At 47.7% G+C, this 17,297-nt stretch overlaps 1 protein-coding gene across 4 annotated transcripts; it reads left to right on the top strand.

Annotated features, from left to right (window-relative positions):
* The first annotated feature begins 1,289 nt into the window (after nt 1-1,289).
* ZDHHC4 (zinc finger DHHC-type palmitoyltransferase 4) lies at nt 1,290-16,327 on the top strand. 4 transcript variants are annotated; one of them, XM_003416515.4, is made up of 7 exons: nt 1,290-1,770; nt 3,334-3,458; nt 4,391-4,464; nt 8,747-8,925; nt 10,438-10,563; nt 11,926-12,170; nt 15,534-16,311. In XM_003416515.4, the coding sequence occupies exons 2-7, from the start codon at nt 3,342-3,344 to the stop codon at nt 15,819-15,821; spliced, it is 1,029 nt and encodes a 342-aa protein (XP_003416563.2). In that variant the 5' UTR covers nt 1,290-1,770; nt 3,334-3,341; the 3' UTR covers nt 15,822-16,311. The 4 variants fall into 4 exon arrangements, with proteins under 4 accessions (XP_003416563.2, XP_010594573.2, XP_023411722.2 ...); XM_010596271.3 differs by lacking the exon at nt 1,290-1,770 and adding an exon at nt 2,165-2,531 and having other exon boundaries at nt 15,534-16,314; XM_023555954.2 differs by lacking the exon at nt 1,290-1,770 and having other exon boundaries at nt 2,545-3,458; nt 15,534-16,313.
* The last annotated feature ends 970 nt before the right edge of the window (nt 16,328-17,297 follow it).

Raw genomic sequence — 17,297 nt, 5'->3', positions numbered from 1 at the left:
AAGGCAATGGATTTTCATCCATCGCATGTTCAGAAAATGGCAGTTAAACCCCACCCAGAGTCGGGAAAGTTACTATGTGTATGTGGTACTTAATGAGCTAAAAGATTAGCCAGAACATCAACATGGCACCTAAACCGGTTTCCACCAATTTCCTCTAGTTCTGGGCAGCAGTTAAGGGGAACCAGGATGTTAACGTAAAGCTAGCTTGAAGCAGTGCAAATTTCCGCAGCCTGGGGACCTCTGTTTTAGGATAAGGAGTTAGCTCCAGACAGCAACGAAATCCAGCCCACTCTGGATTACCATCCCTGGGGCTCCACCCACAACCACAGTCTTTTCCTAGTCCAATCAGATCTTCAGTTTTCTTGTTTTCCAATTCTGTGTTCACAAGTTCATGAAGGCCCTGCACACAATGAACACAGGCGAAGGTGTCCAGCTTGGTTAGGAGTTTTTAAAAAAGGATAAAGAAAAAGAACCAAGAATCTGGGATAGGTAGCAAGGGCAGACAGGAAAAGAGCTTTAAGGTCCGTGTTTGGAGATCAGACATTTCTCCCTCAAAGGGAGGGCAGGACTGGCTCAGGCAGACAAATTTTCAGAGGCATCATGAATAGACAAGTCTTCACGTATTCAAAGGCGTTCAGAGCCAGGCAACACCCACAGGGGCACTCTCAATGCTATGTTTGGAAGCACCCTTTGCCACCCCAGGTCTCTCTGTCATTAACAGCCTCTGATCCTCAAGGTTTGTGGGCAAGGAAATGTCACTGTCCCCAGGGGCTGGATGTTCAAAGCTGTTCGGAAACAGCAGGAGCAAAGACACACGTGGAGCGGCATGTCAGACCCTGATTGGTACATACCGTACCTTTGAACTGCCTCGGCGGGGTTAAGATGCCGGGACGGCTAGGATAGGTGTCGTCGGCTGAAAACAAATTGCCCATCACAAAGAAAACTATATAAGCGCCCAAAGTCTGACGGCTCTGGTTGGCCAGGATTCCACGCTCGGGTGTGAGCGCGGCCGCAGTGGGCTCTGCCCGGGTGGCAGGGTCGCTCGGTGTTTCACAACCCAGGCCTTCTCGCCTACACCAGAACGGGTTTTTTGTAAGAATCTAACACTAAAAAAAAAACACTACTGCTCTAAAACTCGGGTTTTCCACGCTGCGTGTGCCGGACTAGAACATGGAGAGACTGGAAAGCCCAGGCGGGGCGCGAGCAGCCGGTCCTCACCCTAAAGGGCCCCCAGCACTTCCGCCGGAAGTCTGCCTCACAGTGTCAGGGTGCATCGGGGTCACCGGTCCGCCGAAATTCTCGGGCCACGCACGGACGGCGCCGGCGCGGTACGGCTGGCACTTGGCAGTTAGACCGCCTCCGCGGGGATCGTTGGCATCCGGGCTGGCCCAGGGCCATTGGCCTCTGTGTCTGAGCCTTCCTTCGCCCTTGGATGTAGGGCCGCAGCCCCAGCTCTACCCCACCCGGGGCCGGGGCGCCTCCGGGCCTGCGGGGTCCCGCGCCCTTCACCCGGGCTCCGGTCCCCGGGGAAATCTCGGGTTAGAAAGTGGCCGCAGGGACACCCTTCTGTCCGGTGTCCAGCGTGGGCGCCCCAGGGATAGGGCAAGACCCGGGACTCAAGGCTCCTAGCTTATTTCTTCTTAATGAGCCGTTTCTGCCGAAGTCTCATAACCCGGTCACCCTGCGGGGCTCAGCACCCCTCGACTTTCACCAAATTCTTAGCCACAATGCGTTTCTAGTTCTGCCCCGGCTCCTCCGCTGTCTTATTATGTGAGTGATTCATTGATCTTTCTCTCCAGCCAGATCCAGCCTGCTTGGCAAACCAGGAATCATGTTGCCTGCAGCTTTGGGTGCCACCTGCCGTGCCAGGCACACACTGTTGCACAAGAGGAGAGGCCATTTGAATTCTCTGTGACTGTTGGGAGGAGAAATGCCAGAGCTGCCGGCTGAAAATTATCCAACCAAGAGCAATATGCAGGCTGGGGCCCTGAGTCATGCCATGAGAATTGCTGTTCCTACTTTGAGTCCTCCGCCCTACAATCACATGAAAAGGAGCCCTGTGTCACATCGGTTAAGCACTCAGCTGGTAACCAGAAGGTTGGCAGTTGGAACCCATCCAGTGGCTCCAAGGGAGAAGAGACCTGGCAATCTGCTCCTGTAAAGATTACAGCCTAGAAAACCCTATGGGCCAGTTCTACACTGTCCCATGGGGTTGCTATGAAACAAAAGCTGACTCAACAGCACCGGACAACAATAACCCCATGAGTAGTTTCTGGTTTGGCTTTCACAATCAGAACTCCTGCCCAAAATCACATCTACTAAGGCCAAAAGTAACAATTTCCAGTTTATCAAGTACCTTGGTTTATGGAGAAGTATTCATGTATTCCCTTAAAGACATGTCAGTGCTTCTGGCACACACACGAAAAACTGTGAATTAAGTCATGGAGGGAGCACAGGGTGTGTGGTGGCACAGGTTCCGTTGGCGCTTCTGCTTATCCTTTCTGCCATTATCAGCTCATGGACAGTTTCAGGTGAAGGTGGTGATGGCTTGGTTTTTGGGATGCTGGGTCAGGTCACCGCTAAAGACTAGTTTTCCTGGGTCTGTGAATTGACCGGTCTTTGGTGGCACAAATGGTTTGTGCTTGACTACTAACCTAAAGTTTGGCGGTGTGAACGCACCCAAGCAGTGCCGTGGAACAAAGGCCTAGCAATCTACTTCCATAAAGATTACAGCCAAGAAAGCCCTGTGGAACAGCTCTAGTCTTTAACACAGGGGGTCACATGAGTTGGAATTGACTACCATGATGGGTTTGGTTTTATGTGTGTGTGTTGACCGACTCTGGTCCCGACGGGTGATCCCTGATAGTTGTGGCCATTGTCTTGGAGGGATATGTGGGGGGACACAAAGCCTGATTCTGAGAACAGCCGTTAACTGCGTGTGGGGGATGCTTGTTCCAATGACTTTGTCTAGTAGAATCATTGGGTACCTTCTGTATCAATATCTATGCGAATATTTATATTTAAAGAAAAATGATTTGTTGCTGGGGTGGGAGGGTAGTTGCATTCCCCTCCCTCCCGCCGCCACATATGCTTTATTTTGGAATCTCCCAGCCAGCAGTGTCCCAAAAGCAGACTCCAGCATTATATTGGGAAATTCTAAACAGACAAGGCTCAGGACTGTTGAGGGCCCCACCAAAGAGTAACAGGGCTCCAGGGTGTGTGCTTTGAAGGTTGTCATTCAGTGTGGGGAGCCACTTAGGTAGTTGGTGTCTGAGAATATGTGCCTTGGAATGAATCCCTCAGCAGTGGATGGTCACTGTCCTTCTGTTGTAGCCCCCAAGATGGAGTTCCTGGTTCTCTTCTCGCTCTACCTGGCTCTGCTGCTGATTGGTGTGGCTCTGATCTGCATCTGTGCGAGAACCCAGTACTTGGATGGCCTGGTCAGGGGAGGAGCACAGGTAACAGTGATGCTTGGGTACCACTCAACTCAACTCGCCAGGGTCCTGACAGGACAAAAAGGAGTGTCATTTTAATACATTTGTTCCTGTAGTCTTTTATTTATGGCAATTGTGGTATATTCAGAGGTCTCACTCTCTCTGGTTACTGTTGAAAGTAATCTAGTGATGATTCTTTGCAGTTATAAGATAACATTCTCAAGGTGGACAGTTTTCCTCTGCATTTGATTGCTGTAATGAGACGTGGATGTGAGCATTGTCTGCCTGGAGGGTCCCGATGGATGAAACTGGGGGCGGGGGCGGGGGCGTGTATGGTCAGAAAGCTGAGTGTCAGGCCGCCCACCTTCTTCCTTCAGGGATCAGAGTGAGCCAGAGTGGGGCAAGCAGCCCTCAGGAGGGGTTGACATGGGCGAGTGGCTGGTGATCTGGGGGCAGGCTCCAGAGCCTGGGCTTGAACTAGTGTTACTGATCCATCCCCTCCATGCCCCTCCTTTTCCCTGAAGACTCTGGCATGGAGCCTCCTTTGGGGTCAGGGTAGAAATGGAGGAGTTGGTAGTTGAGGAATGTTCTCTTTATTCCCTCTTAAATCTCTTCTCTGTCCACATGCTAGCACAAAACTTAGTATTACCGATATTGCCATTTTTACATGGAGAAAGGAGCCCTGGTGGTGCAGCAGTTAAGCATTCTGCTGCTAATGGAAAGGTCGGTGGTTTGAACCCACCCAGCAGCTCTCTGGGAGGAAGGACCTGGCAGTCTGCTCCCATAAAGATTACTGCCTTGGAAACCCTATGGGGCAGTTCTGCACTGTCACTCAGGGTTGCTGTGAGTTGGCAGCTACTCAACGGAACATAACAACATACATGGGGAATCTAATTTGTTTGGGAATGGGAGGATTGAGAAATGCAATCGAGCCTTTCTCTTTTCTTTTATTTCAGATACTTTCCCGTATAATTCCGGAATGCCTTCAGAGAGCCGTGCACAGATTGCTCCATTACCTCTTTCAAACACGGTATTTATATTTCAGAAGGAGCCCTGGTGATGCAGTGGTTAAGTGCTCGGCCGCCAACCAAAAGGTTGATGGTTTGTACCTTCCAGCCACTACGAGGGAGAAAGATGTGGCAGTCTGCTTCCGTAAAGATTACAGCCTTGAAAACCCTGTGGGGCAGTTCTGCTCTGTCCTATAGGGTCGCTATGAGTTGGAATCAACTCGACAGCAGTGGATTTTTTTTTTTTAATTTCAGAGTTTAAACATTACCCTTCTTTTCTGTTCTGATGGTTAATTGTTGTCATCCCCTAGCTCTGGAAGCTCCGTGTGGTTTCCAGCCTCGTGGGGGAAGGACACTGGGAAGAGTCAGAGTCCTAGGTTCGGAACTCCACTCCTCCACTGTGTGGCCACGGGAGGAGTCACTTCTTCTCTCAGGGCTTCATTTTCTGCAGCTGGGGAGTGAGGGGAGGTGGAGTCGAGGGTTTTGGAAGTCCCTCTCGGGCTCTCAGGTGACACACCTTGGCCCGTCTGCTCCGTGCACTTGTGGAGCAGCCTTCCTGCATTGCCTGGTTAAGGTGATGTGACCGGCGGGACGGACATGCTGCCCCATCCAGAGGGTAGGCACGTCCATACTCATGATGAGACCCACGTGGACACCAAAGTCGAGGTAACCAGGAAAGCAGAGAGGAGATTGGTACCTTGTGATTGTCATTTGAGCAACCACTAAAACAATGTCAAATGTGCTGGAAAGTGAGATGTCGTAATAACAGTAATGGAGGTCTCCAGGTAGCACGAACAGTTAAGTGCTCGACTACTAGCTGAAAGGTTGACTGTTTGAACCCACCCAGAGGCACCTCGGAAGAAAGTCCTGGCAGTCTGCTTCCAAAAGGTCACGGCCTTAAAAACCCTGCACACATGGGGTCACCACGTGTCAGAATCAACTCGACGGCAACCATGGTAACGACAAGGGTAGCAACGATATTTATGAACACTTATGTTCTTTACGCACATCATTGGCTCGTTGAACTCCCGCAGCAACCTTCTAGGCAGACGTGATTGTGTGAGTTCCAACGTGAATGTTACCATTTCTTTTCAGATGGATGTACATTGAACAAGAAAAAATTCACATAGCTGGAGCTGCAGTATTTTGTAGTCCCCTGTGGCCATGATAGGGGTCCCTGGGTGGTGCAAATGGTTAACATGCTCAGCTGCTAACCGAAAGGTTGGAGGTTCGAGTCTACCCAGAGCTGCCTTGGAAGAAAGGCCTGGCACTCTATTTCTGGAAAAAATCAGCCATTGAAATCCTTATACAGTGCAGTTCTACCCTGACACGCATGGGGTCGCCATGAGTCAGAACTGACTCAGCGACATCTGGTTTTGGTTGGCCATGAGGCCACCTAGGAGTGACCAGAGGGAGACCTGACCAGGGTTTTGGTAGCTGCAGCCGAGTGGTCCTCCGTGACTTTCTGGCACCACACTCCCTGGAGCTGGCTGGCTGTCAGCCTGGCGACCAAGCTGAGAGTCACCCACTTGGTCCGCCAGCAGCTGCACAGACGTGCAGGGCACGATGGTGTGCAGTGGAGGGTGGGACGGAGGCGGAGGAGGGAGAGGGAGACTGAGCGGGAAGAGAGGAGGACAGCTGAGGAAGGCAGGGCCGCGGAGGAGGGGAGCCCACCTCTCCCTCTGCTGCGTCGGCAGAGCTCCCGCGCCCCGTCTTGCACTCGCGTGTGTTCTTGAGCTTCCTCAGCTTGATTAAAAGGAACGTCGTTCTTGGCTGCCTCCATCCGGGCTCCACAGTGTGCCCAGCTCTGTTTGTCAGTGAGTTCCCGGTGAAATCCCGGTCTGGGTGCTGGACGCTACAGTGGGAACCCCATTTCCGTGGGTTTTGAGGGAAGTGCACCTCTCAGAATATGCTAAGCATTTGGCTGCTCTGCAGGAGTCTCGTTGGTTTCTCAGAGCTGATTTTTATGACCCACAGTGTGGGGCTACTTACCAGGCTTCTTGGAGGACAGCTCCAGCTCTGGGAGAATATAATAGATTACCCTGCCCCCCCCCCCCATGCTGGGATGCCAGGAGCACAAGGGAATTGAACTGGGGGAGTGGGCTTTGGTAGACAGGGCCCTCAGAGGAGAGGCAGCATGGTGAGTCCAGGCAGGCTTTGCCATTTACCCAGCTTCGTTGTGAGGGAGAGTTGGGGCTGTGGTTTTGATGGCCCAAGGAGGAGACGACACAACAGGAGGAAGGACCAGCCTTTGGAATGAGATGGGAAGGTGGGTCCCAGCTGCCCCCCACGCCCTTGAGTTCCAGGTGACCTGGGGAGGGTGGGGCTGGGGAAGGAGAAGGACAGAGAATAGTCCTGAGACAGAATTCTGAGTCAGATGGCCAGATGGGGACCCAGAACCTTTTGTGGGGAGATCCGAAATGGCTGTGGCATGGAGGCACCCAGTTTGTCCACTCACGCTGGCTCTAGAGGCCTGTCCCCCCATCTGACCCAGTGAGGATCTATGTGGGGTGGAGGAGGGTCTGGGCTGAACAGCTGCGGGTGGGGCAGGTGTTGGCTAAGGCGGCAGTCTAAGAATAGAGGATGGTTGTAGGCAATCTTGGAGCCCTGGGAGCTGCTAGCCAAAAAAGTCAGCAGTTGAAATCCACCAGCCGCTTCTTGGAAATCCTATGGGGCAGTTCTACTCTGTCCTGTAGGGTCATTATCAATCAATTCCACAGCAACAGATTTGGTTTGGTTTGTGGGTAGGCAATCTCACGTGTTGTAGGCTACCAATGTAGGAAATAAAATGGGTCCTGGGGAAGGGGAGTAAATTACGAAGACATCTATCATCATTTTGCTAATGTGTGCCTGAATACCAGCCAGAGTGGTTTACATCCTTGACTTTGATCAAGTTTTTTTCCCCCAAAGATTTATGAGACACTTAAACAAAAATGTTTGTAGTTATTGGTTGTGCCATTTGGGAGCATTCCAGCTTGATAGTAACAAATGCTAGATGTATCCCATTTTACCCATACTAAATGTTTACTGTAAGTAATATTTAGAAAAGGAACCATTATGTCTTATGCCAGCCCTGACATGGCAGCTTTGCAGCCTTGGCCGTGGTAATTAACTTCTCTGGACTTCTTTTCTAATTAGAAAAAAAAATGAAGAAATTGGACTTTTAATTTTATTTTTGGTGAAAGTTTATGCAACAAATTAGGTTTCCACTTAACAATTTCTGTGCATATTGTTCAGTGACATTGGTTACATTGTTCTTAATGTGTCAGCATTCTATTTCCATTCTGATCTGTTTCATCTAGCTTCTCTGCCCTCCCCCCCTTCTCATCTTTGCTTTATGGTAAATATTAACCGTTTGGTCTCATATCGATGATTATTTAAAGGAACACAGTACTCACTGGTGATACTGTTTATTTTATGAGTCCATCTATTATCGGGCAGAAAGGTGACCTCCAGGTGGACTAAGTGTTTTCTAAAGAACCTTCAGCATTAGAAATTCTGTGATGTTTCAAATCTGGGAGGCGAAACAAAACGCTGTGGACTATATTATTCTGTAGTTCCTTCCAGCTCTTAAATTCCACATGAATGGTGACCATCACGTGTATTGACTATCAGACGGGTGGTGACTACCCAATGTACATTTTCATATATTGGGTTTTATTAAAAGTGAAACATGCTTATAGGTGCTAACCCTTTGAAGAGATTCACAAAAATAAGAGATACAGTGAGTACAGGGTTTTGACATGTCTACTGATAGTAACCAAAGGGTCGGCAGTTCGAATCCGCCAGGCGCTCCTTGGAAACTCTATGGGGCAATTCTGCTCTGTCTTATAGGGTTGCTATGAGTGGGAATCAACTCGAGAGTGCTGGGTTTTTTACTGGGACTGACAGTAATAGCCACAACAGTGAATTGAAGCATACCAACGATCATGAAGATGGCACAGAATCAGGCAGTGTTTCTGCTATATATAAAGTCGCCGTGAGTCGGAGCCGACTTGGTGGCAACTAACAATTTTTAAGTAGAAATATTTAAAGAGTGGGAAAATACTGACACGTACCTGGTTCAGTAAAAAGAAATAGACTCTAACGTTGAGACTTTGGTTCTAAAGAAAGATAATAATAGATGATATTTATTGAGTGCTTAGTATGTGCTGTGCACTATGTGAAATGTTTCGTATAATTTCCTATTGAATTCTTCCTATTATCTCAAGCCCGAAGGAAGTGGTTGGCCCTTGGCTGCTTTCCTTGGTAAGGTTTCTTCGTGGAGAATCCGAGTGAACAAGCCATGTACCTGTCTTCTTTCAGAAACTACACCTTCATTATCCTGCACCTCGTCTTGCAAGGGATGGTTTATACTGAATACACCCGGGAAGTATTTGGCTACTGTCAAGAGCTGGAGTTCTCCTTGTATTACCTTCTCCTGCCCTATCTGCTGCTGCTTGTAAACCTGTGCTTTTTCGCCCTGAGTTGTGTAACCAACCCTGGTAAGTTGAGGCTCTTTGTATGTAGACTAGTGACATCTAGTTAGGTGCACGCTCTAAGTTCTCTGCACAAGATTCAACATGTAGTGTGTTCATTATCTGACACTTGTGGGTATTTTCTGGTTTGATTTTTTTTCTTCTTTGACCCATGGGCTGTTTAGAACTGTTTAAAATAAGGTGCGCCTGACCCAAGCCGTGGTATTTTCAATCGCATCATATGTATGTGAAAGCTGGACAATGAATAAGGAAGACCGAAGAAGAATTGACACCTTTGAATTGTGGTGCTGGAGAAGAATATTGAATATACCATGGACTGCCAAAAGATAAACAAATCTGTCTCGGAACAAGTACAACCAGAATGCTCCTAAGAAGGAAGGACGGCGAGACTGCGTCTTAACATACTTTGGACGTGTTGACAGGAGGGATCAGTCCCTGGAGAATGACATCATGCTTGGCAAAGTACAGGATCAGTGGAAAAGAGGAAGACCCCCCAACGAGGTAGATTGACACAGTGGCTGCAACGGTGAGCTCAAGCATAACAACGACTGTAAGGATGGCCAGGACTGGGCAGTGTTGCTATGAGTCGAAACCAACTCAACGGCACCTAACAATAACAACAACAAAATTTTCCAGTATACTTTTTTTTTAGTTTGTCTTTTTGATATATATTTTCACTTATTTGTGTTATAGATAGAGCTGTGATCTGAGGAATACTGTCAGTCAGGATAAAACCAAAAACCAAACCCACTGCCTTTGAGTCAATTCAATTCTGACTCATAGCTACCCTATAGGGCAGAGTAGAGCTGTCGCATAGGGTTTCCAAGGCTGTAAATCTTTAGGGAAGCAGGCTGCCACATCTTTTTCCTGCAGAGTGGCTGGTGGGTTTGAACTGTTGACTTTCTGGTTAGCAGCCAAGTGCTTTAACCACTGTGCCACCAGGGCTTCTATCAGTAATGATACTCTCAGTAAACACCCAAATGTCCACCAACTAGTGAATGGGTAAGTAAAATGTGGTCCATCCATACAATGGAATATTATTCTACCATAAAGAGAAATGAAGTTCTGACACATGCTACGACATGGATAAAACTTGAAGATAAATCAGTCGCGAAAGGACAAATGTTGTATGATCCCACTTACATAAATGTCCAGAAAAGGCAGATCCATACGGACAGAAAGTAGACTAGGGGTTGCAGAGGGCTGGAGGGAAGAGGCGGAAATGGAGAGTGACTGCTAATGGGTACGGGGTTTCTTTCTGGGGCGATGAAAATGTTCTAAAATTAAGTGTGGTGATGGTTGCACAGCTCTGAATATACTAAAAGCCAGTGAGTTGTATGCGTTAAATGGTTGAAGCATATGGTATGTGGATTATATCTCCAAAAAGCTCTTACAAAAATGAACTATTTAAAATGCTAAACATAGCTATTTTACTTGTGCTGTGTGGGAACAGGTTTTGTGAACATCCAGTCCACAACATTGTTGCTAGAAACTGACATTTGTCCTTACTTTTTTCAGGAACCATAACAAAAGCAAATGAATTACTGTTTCTTCAAGTTTATGAATTTGATGAAGTGATGTTTCGGAAGAATGTGAGGTGTCCCACTTGTGATTTAAGGAAGCCGGCGCGATCCAAGCACTGCAGTAAGTGTGGCACTCTCTGCCCCAGCCACCTGCCCCGCACGGAGGACCACGTGTGCTTTGTCTGTAAGGGAATATCCCATAAATCTAAAAGCAGAGCCATTTGTCTCCCAGACAAGGGGCAGCCACTACTGATAGAGGCTGGACAGTGGTTCTCTCAGGTGACTGGGGGTGAAATCTGTGTTCTGGTATAGTTGCGTAACCCTCAGGCCTGGACATGACAGCCCTGCCTTTGCCACAAGGCAGGTCAAGCTGCCCAGGAGAGGTTTCTGTGGGGTAGTGTGCTTGCCGTTGGTCCTGGTGCTGCCCAGTCTCCTGGGCAGGGCTTGGGATTCTAGGCTAGCACTGTCCAATAGAAGAATAACGTCAGCCACAGATGTGATTTTAAATTTTCTAACAGCCACCCATTACAAAAGTCCAAAGAACCAGGTGAAATTAATTTTAATAATATACTTTATTTAACCTAGCGTGTCCCAAATATCATTTTAACACGTGGCCAATACAAAGATTATTCATGACCTAGTTTATATCCTGTTTTTCCTATTAAGTCTCTGAAATCGGGGGTGTATTTTACATTCGATTTGTTTCAAATGCTAGATTTTCATTGGCAACACTTTATCTGTATATGTATTTCCCAACACTTAGAGTTGGAAAAGTAGATTCATGTACCCACGCTATTCCAAACCTTCTGAGAAGTTTTCCCATAGCTGACTCAAGGACCAAACAGTCATTTTCCCTTACTGTCCACAGCTACAGTAACAGAACAGTTTGTCATTACTAGAAGAATTGATTTAGCTTGGAAGCAAAAACGTCAGTTCCAAAACTATGTCTATCCAAGTTAAGTAAATTAACTCTTGTGCCACCTCAGGTCCCCTGGGTGACACGGATGGCTTGTGCTCAACTACTAACCTAAAGGTTGGCAGTTCAAACCCACCCAGCAGCTCTACAGAACAAAGGCCTTGCAGTCTTCTCCCATAAAGGTTACGGTCAAGAAAACCCTGTGGAGCAGTTCTACTCTGTAACACATGGGGTCACTGCCAGTCAGATTCGACTTCATGACAGTGGGTTTGTTTTTTGTTTTGGTGCCCCATCAGCATTATTCACGTTTAATTCTAAGGTAGCTTGCATACGTTAAAAAGCAACTCTAAATTTACCGGTATCAACATCAAGTATCCTTTCAGATTCTCTGTGTAGCCACATGTCAAATGCTCAGTACCAGACAGTGCAGTGCTCGGAGCTTGGCAGCAGCTGCCACATCCTCCATGTGTGCCGCCACTGGGCTGTGTGTAAAGGTCTCCGCAGGTGTGCACAGGGCCATGGTCTCATCAAGGGCCAACTCAGGTGTGGCTCCCTCATTCTGTGCAGGGGTGTGTAACAGGTGTGTGCATCGTTTTGACCATCACTGTGTTTGGGTGAACAACTGCATCGGGGCCTGGAACGCCAGGTACTTCCTCATCTACCTCTTGACGCTGACAGCATCGGCGGCCACCATGGCCAGCGTGATCACTGCGTTTCTAGTCCAGGTGGTGGTCTTCTCGGATCTGTACCTAGAGACCTACATTGACACCCACGGACACTCCCAGGTTGTTGACACCGTCTTTCTTGTTCAGGTAATTATTCTGTGGGGTGAGCTTTCTGACCTCAGGTTTCAAAATTGGAAAAGGGACATTTATGTTTCCAGTAAAAACATGATGCCATTCCTTCTTTAAAAAATTGAGATACAATTTACATTCTATAAAATTCATCATTTTAAAGTGTACAATTCAGTGGTTTTAGCGTATTCACAAAGTTGTGCAACCATCACCACAATCAATTTTAGAACATTTTTATCACCCGAAAAAGAAACCCCATACTCTTAGCAGTCACTCCCCATTTTTCCCTTCCCTGGCCCCTGGAAACCACTAATCTGCTTTATCTATTGATTTGCCTTTACTGGACGTTTCATTTAAGTGGAATCACACAATATATTGCCTTTTGGTCTGGCTTCTTTCACTTAGCATAATGTTTTTAAGGTTTATCTGTGTTGTAGCATGAATCAGTACTTCATTCCTTTTTGTGGCTTGAATAGACATTTCTCCAAAGAAGATATACAAATGGATGATACGTACATGAAAAGATGCTGTCTTGGTCATCCAGTGCTACTGTAACAGAAATAGCACAAGTGGATGTCTCTAACAAAGGGAAGTTTATTCTTTCACAGTCCAGTAGGCTAAAAGTCTGAATTCTGGGTGCTGGCTCCAGGGGAAGGCTTTCTCTCTGTGGCTGTGGAGGAAGAGCCTTGTGACGCATCAGTCTTCTCTTGGTCTGTGAGCATCTCAGCATGGGAACCTCAGGTCCAAAGGATGAGCGCTGCCCCCGCGCTGCTTTCTCGGTGATATGAGGTCCCCATGTCTCTCTGCTTGCTTCTCTCTTTTATATCTCAAAAGAGATTGGCTTAAGGCACTAGCTAATCTTGTAGATCTTATCAATATAACTGCCACTAATCCATCTCATTATGTCATAGTGATAGGATTTACAACACACAGGGAAATCACATCAGATGACAAAACGGTAGACGATCACACAATACTGAGAATCATGACCTGGCCAAGTTGACAGATATTCCTGGGGGACACTGTTCAATCCGTGACAGGTGTGCAGTATCGTCAGGGAAATTACGCATTAAGTCAAAGCCACGTGAAATACTGCTTCACCCCTGGTGCTTTCCCACTGATGACCTGAAGGGCTCCTTCAGCCTTTATAATAGCCATGCTAATAGGTGGGAGAGCTCTGGTGGTACAGTGGTTAAGTGCTGGGCTGCTAACCAAAAGGTCAGTGGTTCGAACCCACCAGCTGCTCCATGGGAGAAAGATGTGGCAGTCTGTTTCCGTAAAGATTACAGCCTTGGAAACCCTTTGGGGCAGTTCTGCCCTGTCCAATAGGGTTGCCATGAGTCAGAATCAACTCGATGGCAGTGGATTTGTTTTTGGGTTTATTATTAAGATTAAAAACAAAAACAGAAAATAAAAAGTATTGGTAAAAATGTGGAGAAATTGGAACCCTCATCCATTTCTGGTAGGTACAGAAGTTTGATGGTTCCTCAAAAAGTTAAACACAGGGGGACCTCGTACCACCAAGAGAGCAGCACCAGGAGCAGAGCGCGTCCTTTGGACACCGGGTCCCTGTGCCTGAGGAGCTCCTCAACCAGGGGAAGATTGAGGACAAGGACCTTTCTCCAGAGCCGACAGAAAGAGAAAGCCTTCCCCTGGAGCCAACGCCGTGAATTTGGACTTGTAACCTATTAGACCGTGAGAAAATAAATTTCTCTTTGTTAAAGCCAAAAACAGAAGAAGAAAAAAAGTTAAACATGGAATTACCATATGAACCAGCAATTCCACCCCTACATGTATACCCAAAAGAATTGAAAGCAGGGACTCGGACACTTGGTACACCAATGCTCATAGCAGCGTTATTCACAACAGCCAAAAGGTGGAAGCAACCCAGATGTCCATCAACAGACGAATGGATGCACCAAAGGTGCTACACAGATGAGTGGAGTATTACTCATCCACAGGGAGAAATGAAGTTCTGATACATGCCACCACATGGATGAACCTTGAAAACATTATGACGAGCGAAATAAGCCAGACACAAAAGGGACAAATATCATATGATAGCTCTTATATGAAATATCTAGAATAGGCAAATGCATAGAGACAGATGAGTGGTTACCAGGGGCGGGGAGAAATGGGAAATGAGTTCTTGCTTAATGGACAGAGTTTCTGTGGGGGGTGATGAAAAAGTTTTGGAGATAATTAGTAGTGATGGTAGCACAGCATGGTGAATATAATCAATGCTACTGAGTTGTACACTTAAAAATGGCTCAAATGGCAAATTTTATATTTTACCACAAATTAAAAAAAAAAAGTGGTATAGAAGTGTTTAAAGTGAACAGTGGAAGCTACAACCCCCCCAACATTTCACTCCCCAGAGGTAACCACTTGTATAGTGTGATGTGTATATATTCCCAGGCTTTTTTCTCACGTGTATTCATGTAGCCAGCCAGCCTCACAGAGTCCTTTCTCTTTTGTTTTTACACAAAGGACCACAGTGATTTGCATCTGGCCTTTTTCACTGGGCAATTTGGTATTACAGACGTCTTTTCCAAATCAGTACCTAGAAATTGACCTTATTTTTAACAGCTCGTTATTATTGTGTAGCATGAATATCCCAGAGTTCATTTCACTTTTCTGCTGAGGACGGGTACTTGATTTTCTTTTAGGATTGGGCGGGGGGTGGGGACTGTGAAAATCAATGCTACTATGAACGTCCTTGTACGTGTATTTTGGAGAGGTATTGGTCTCTTCTGTCTATCTGGACTTTATTTGATGTTTGAACTAAAGTCTACATTTATTTATTTGTTTATTTTATACATTGCTAATTATCATAGAAGGAGCCCTGGTGGCACAATGGTTAAAGCGCTTGGCTGCCAACCAGAGGTTGGCAGTTTGAGCCCATCAGTGGCTCCATGGGGGAAGAGACCTGGCGATCTGCTCCCATAAAAACTTACGGCCTAGGAAACCCTATAGGGCAGTTGTACTCTGTCCCGTAGGATTAACTATGAGTTGGAACTGACCTGACGGCACACAACAACTGTCATACTATCATTTCCTGAATACACTTTCCCTTTTTCCTTCAATGGAACTGAAGCCAGGAAGGGTTTGAATAGATGAAAAGGAGAAGGAAGGGAATTTTCGGAAGAGAGAACACTTCACATATCATATGTTAAACTCTTGGACATACTAGGATTTTTCCTGGGCTATCTGTCAGTGCTGTTTATGGTTCTGATTTATGTTCAGTGGGCCAGACAGCTCTGCTGGTGGTGACTGAGGAGGCGGCTGGGATGTCCTCATGGGTGGAGCCAGGGCTAGTGGGTGCTGACTCGCAAGTGTGTCACTGTCCAGTTCCTGACTGTACTCCTTCTTTGCCCCCAGTACCTGTTCCTGCTCTTCCCAAGGATCGTCTTCTTACTAGGGTTTCTTGTGGTGCTCAGCTTCCTCCTGGGGGGCTACCTATGCTTTGCTCTGTACCTGGCCGCCACCAACCAGACCACTAATGAGTGGTATAGAGCTGGCCGGGTCCTGTGTCAGCACTGCCGCCACGAGGCCCAGCCCCCACCCACAGAACCCCGAGTTTTCCAGAACATTTACTCCCATGGGGCTTGGAGCAACCTTCGAGAGATCTTCCTCCCTGCTGCACCTTACAAGAAAAAGAAGAAATGAGAATGGAAGAGTGTTACTGTCTTTTAAATACAGTATATATTTATACATATGGATACTTATTTTCTAGGCATGTTCTTTTGTTTTCTGCTTTGTGTTTATGAATCGGCTTTCAGTGGGTAAGGAAGGGAAAGGAGGACGATTGTTTGTTGAGTGCCTGATCTTTGCCAGGTGCCAGGTCAGGGCCTGGGGTGGAAACCCACCGGCTCATCCTCTGTGCACTCAGCCTATTTGAACTGAGCATCACCGAAGGCCTGGTGCCGAGACATCAAGAGGTGACACCTTAGAAGTTTCAGCTAATGCTGCTACCTTGTCTGCCACCCTAGACTCTAGGCCCCGGGACCAAAACAAACCCAAACCTGTGGATGTGGAGTTGATTCCGACTCGTGGTGAACCCTTGTGTTGCAGAATATAACTTCCCGTAGGGTTTTCTTGGCTGTAATCTTCACGGAAGCAGATTGCCAAGCCTTTCTCCCATGGCACACTGGGTGGGTTTGAACTACCAACCTTAGGTTAGCCACTTGGAAACTGCTTGTGCCACCTGGACTCCTGGACAGGAGTGGCCCTATGGCTGTGTTTCCTGAGTGCAGGAGCTTCTCAGCGGGCTGGGCCTGGCTGGGCCCTCTTTTATGCCCTTCTGAATTCTTGATATGTCGGAATTGAGTCAGCGGCAAGGGGCTTTTTGGTTTTTGGATTCTCCCTCCCACCACCCCCAGGGGAAGCCCGTGGCTTCTTTTTCATCTCCTTAACCACACCCAGTATCCTCACCCAGCCCACCCTTTGCCAACATAGCCCTCATACACAAGCTTATGCTTGTGCTTGCAGCCTCCTGTCTGCCCTCCACTGGCCCCTCTGGCCACACTAAAGTCTTTTATGCCCCATTAAAAAAAATCCAAAACTAAAGCCCCAGTCAGTTAAGTGCAGGATGAATACCTGCAAAGAGGTTCATAGAAAGTGCTGAGAGGTTTGGGGTGGGGTGGGGTGGGGTGGGGTGGGGTGGGGTGGGGTGGGGTGGGGTGGGGTGGGGGGTGAGTTTTCAGAAGCAGTGAGCAGGTAGGCTGGCCTTGCAGGATTCCTAAGATTTCTTGGCCTCCCAGGCCAGGCCCAGAGGTCAGCATCCAGAGACCCAGATTACCCTGGAGGGGAGTGGGGGTCAGGGACCCTGAGGACAGGTACTGGGAGTCAAGGGTAAGAGGCCACAACAGACACCACATGTCACAGCACCCCTTGGAATTAAGAAACAGATGCCATCTTTCAAATGAGTTGCTGAGGCCCCGAGGGAACCCAAGTCTGCCTCCTGAGTCAGGGCCCTGCACCCCAACCGTATCCGTCCTAGTGGAGGCTTTGAACGCCGCGCAGAGAAGCTAGGGGAGCCAGATTGTTTTGTGAATGCAGAGCCCCTGACCTGTAGAGCGTTCCCTCGTGGGTGCGGTACCACCCGCTCGCCACTCCTCGCTCCGTTCTAGGATGCTCCCCGGG

The sequence above is a fragment of the Loxodonta africana genome, chromosome 12, assembly GCF_030014295.1.
Source record: "Loxodonta africana isolate mLoxAfr1 chromosome 12, mLoxAfr1.hap2, whole genome shotgun sequence".
NCBI lineage: Eukaryota > Metazoa > Chordata > Mammalia > Proboscidea > Elephantidae > Loxodonta > Loxodonta africana.
The sequence above is the reverse complement of the archived record's forward strand: the minus strand, read 5'-3'. Positions and strand labels throughout refer to the sequence as shown.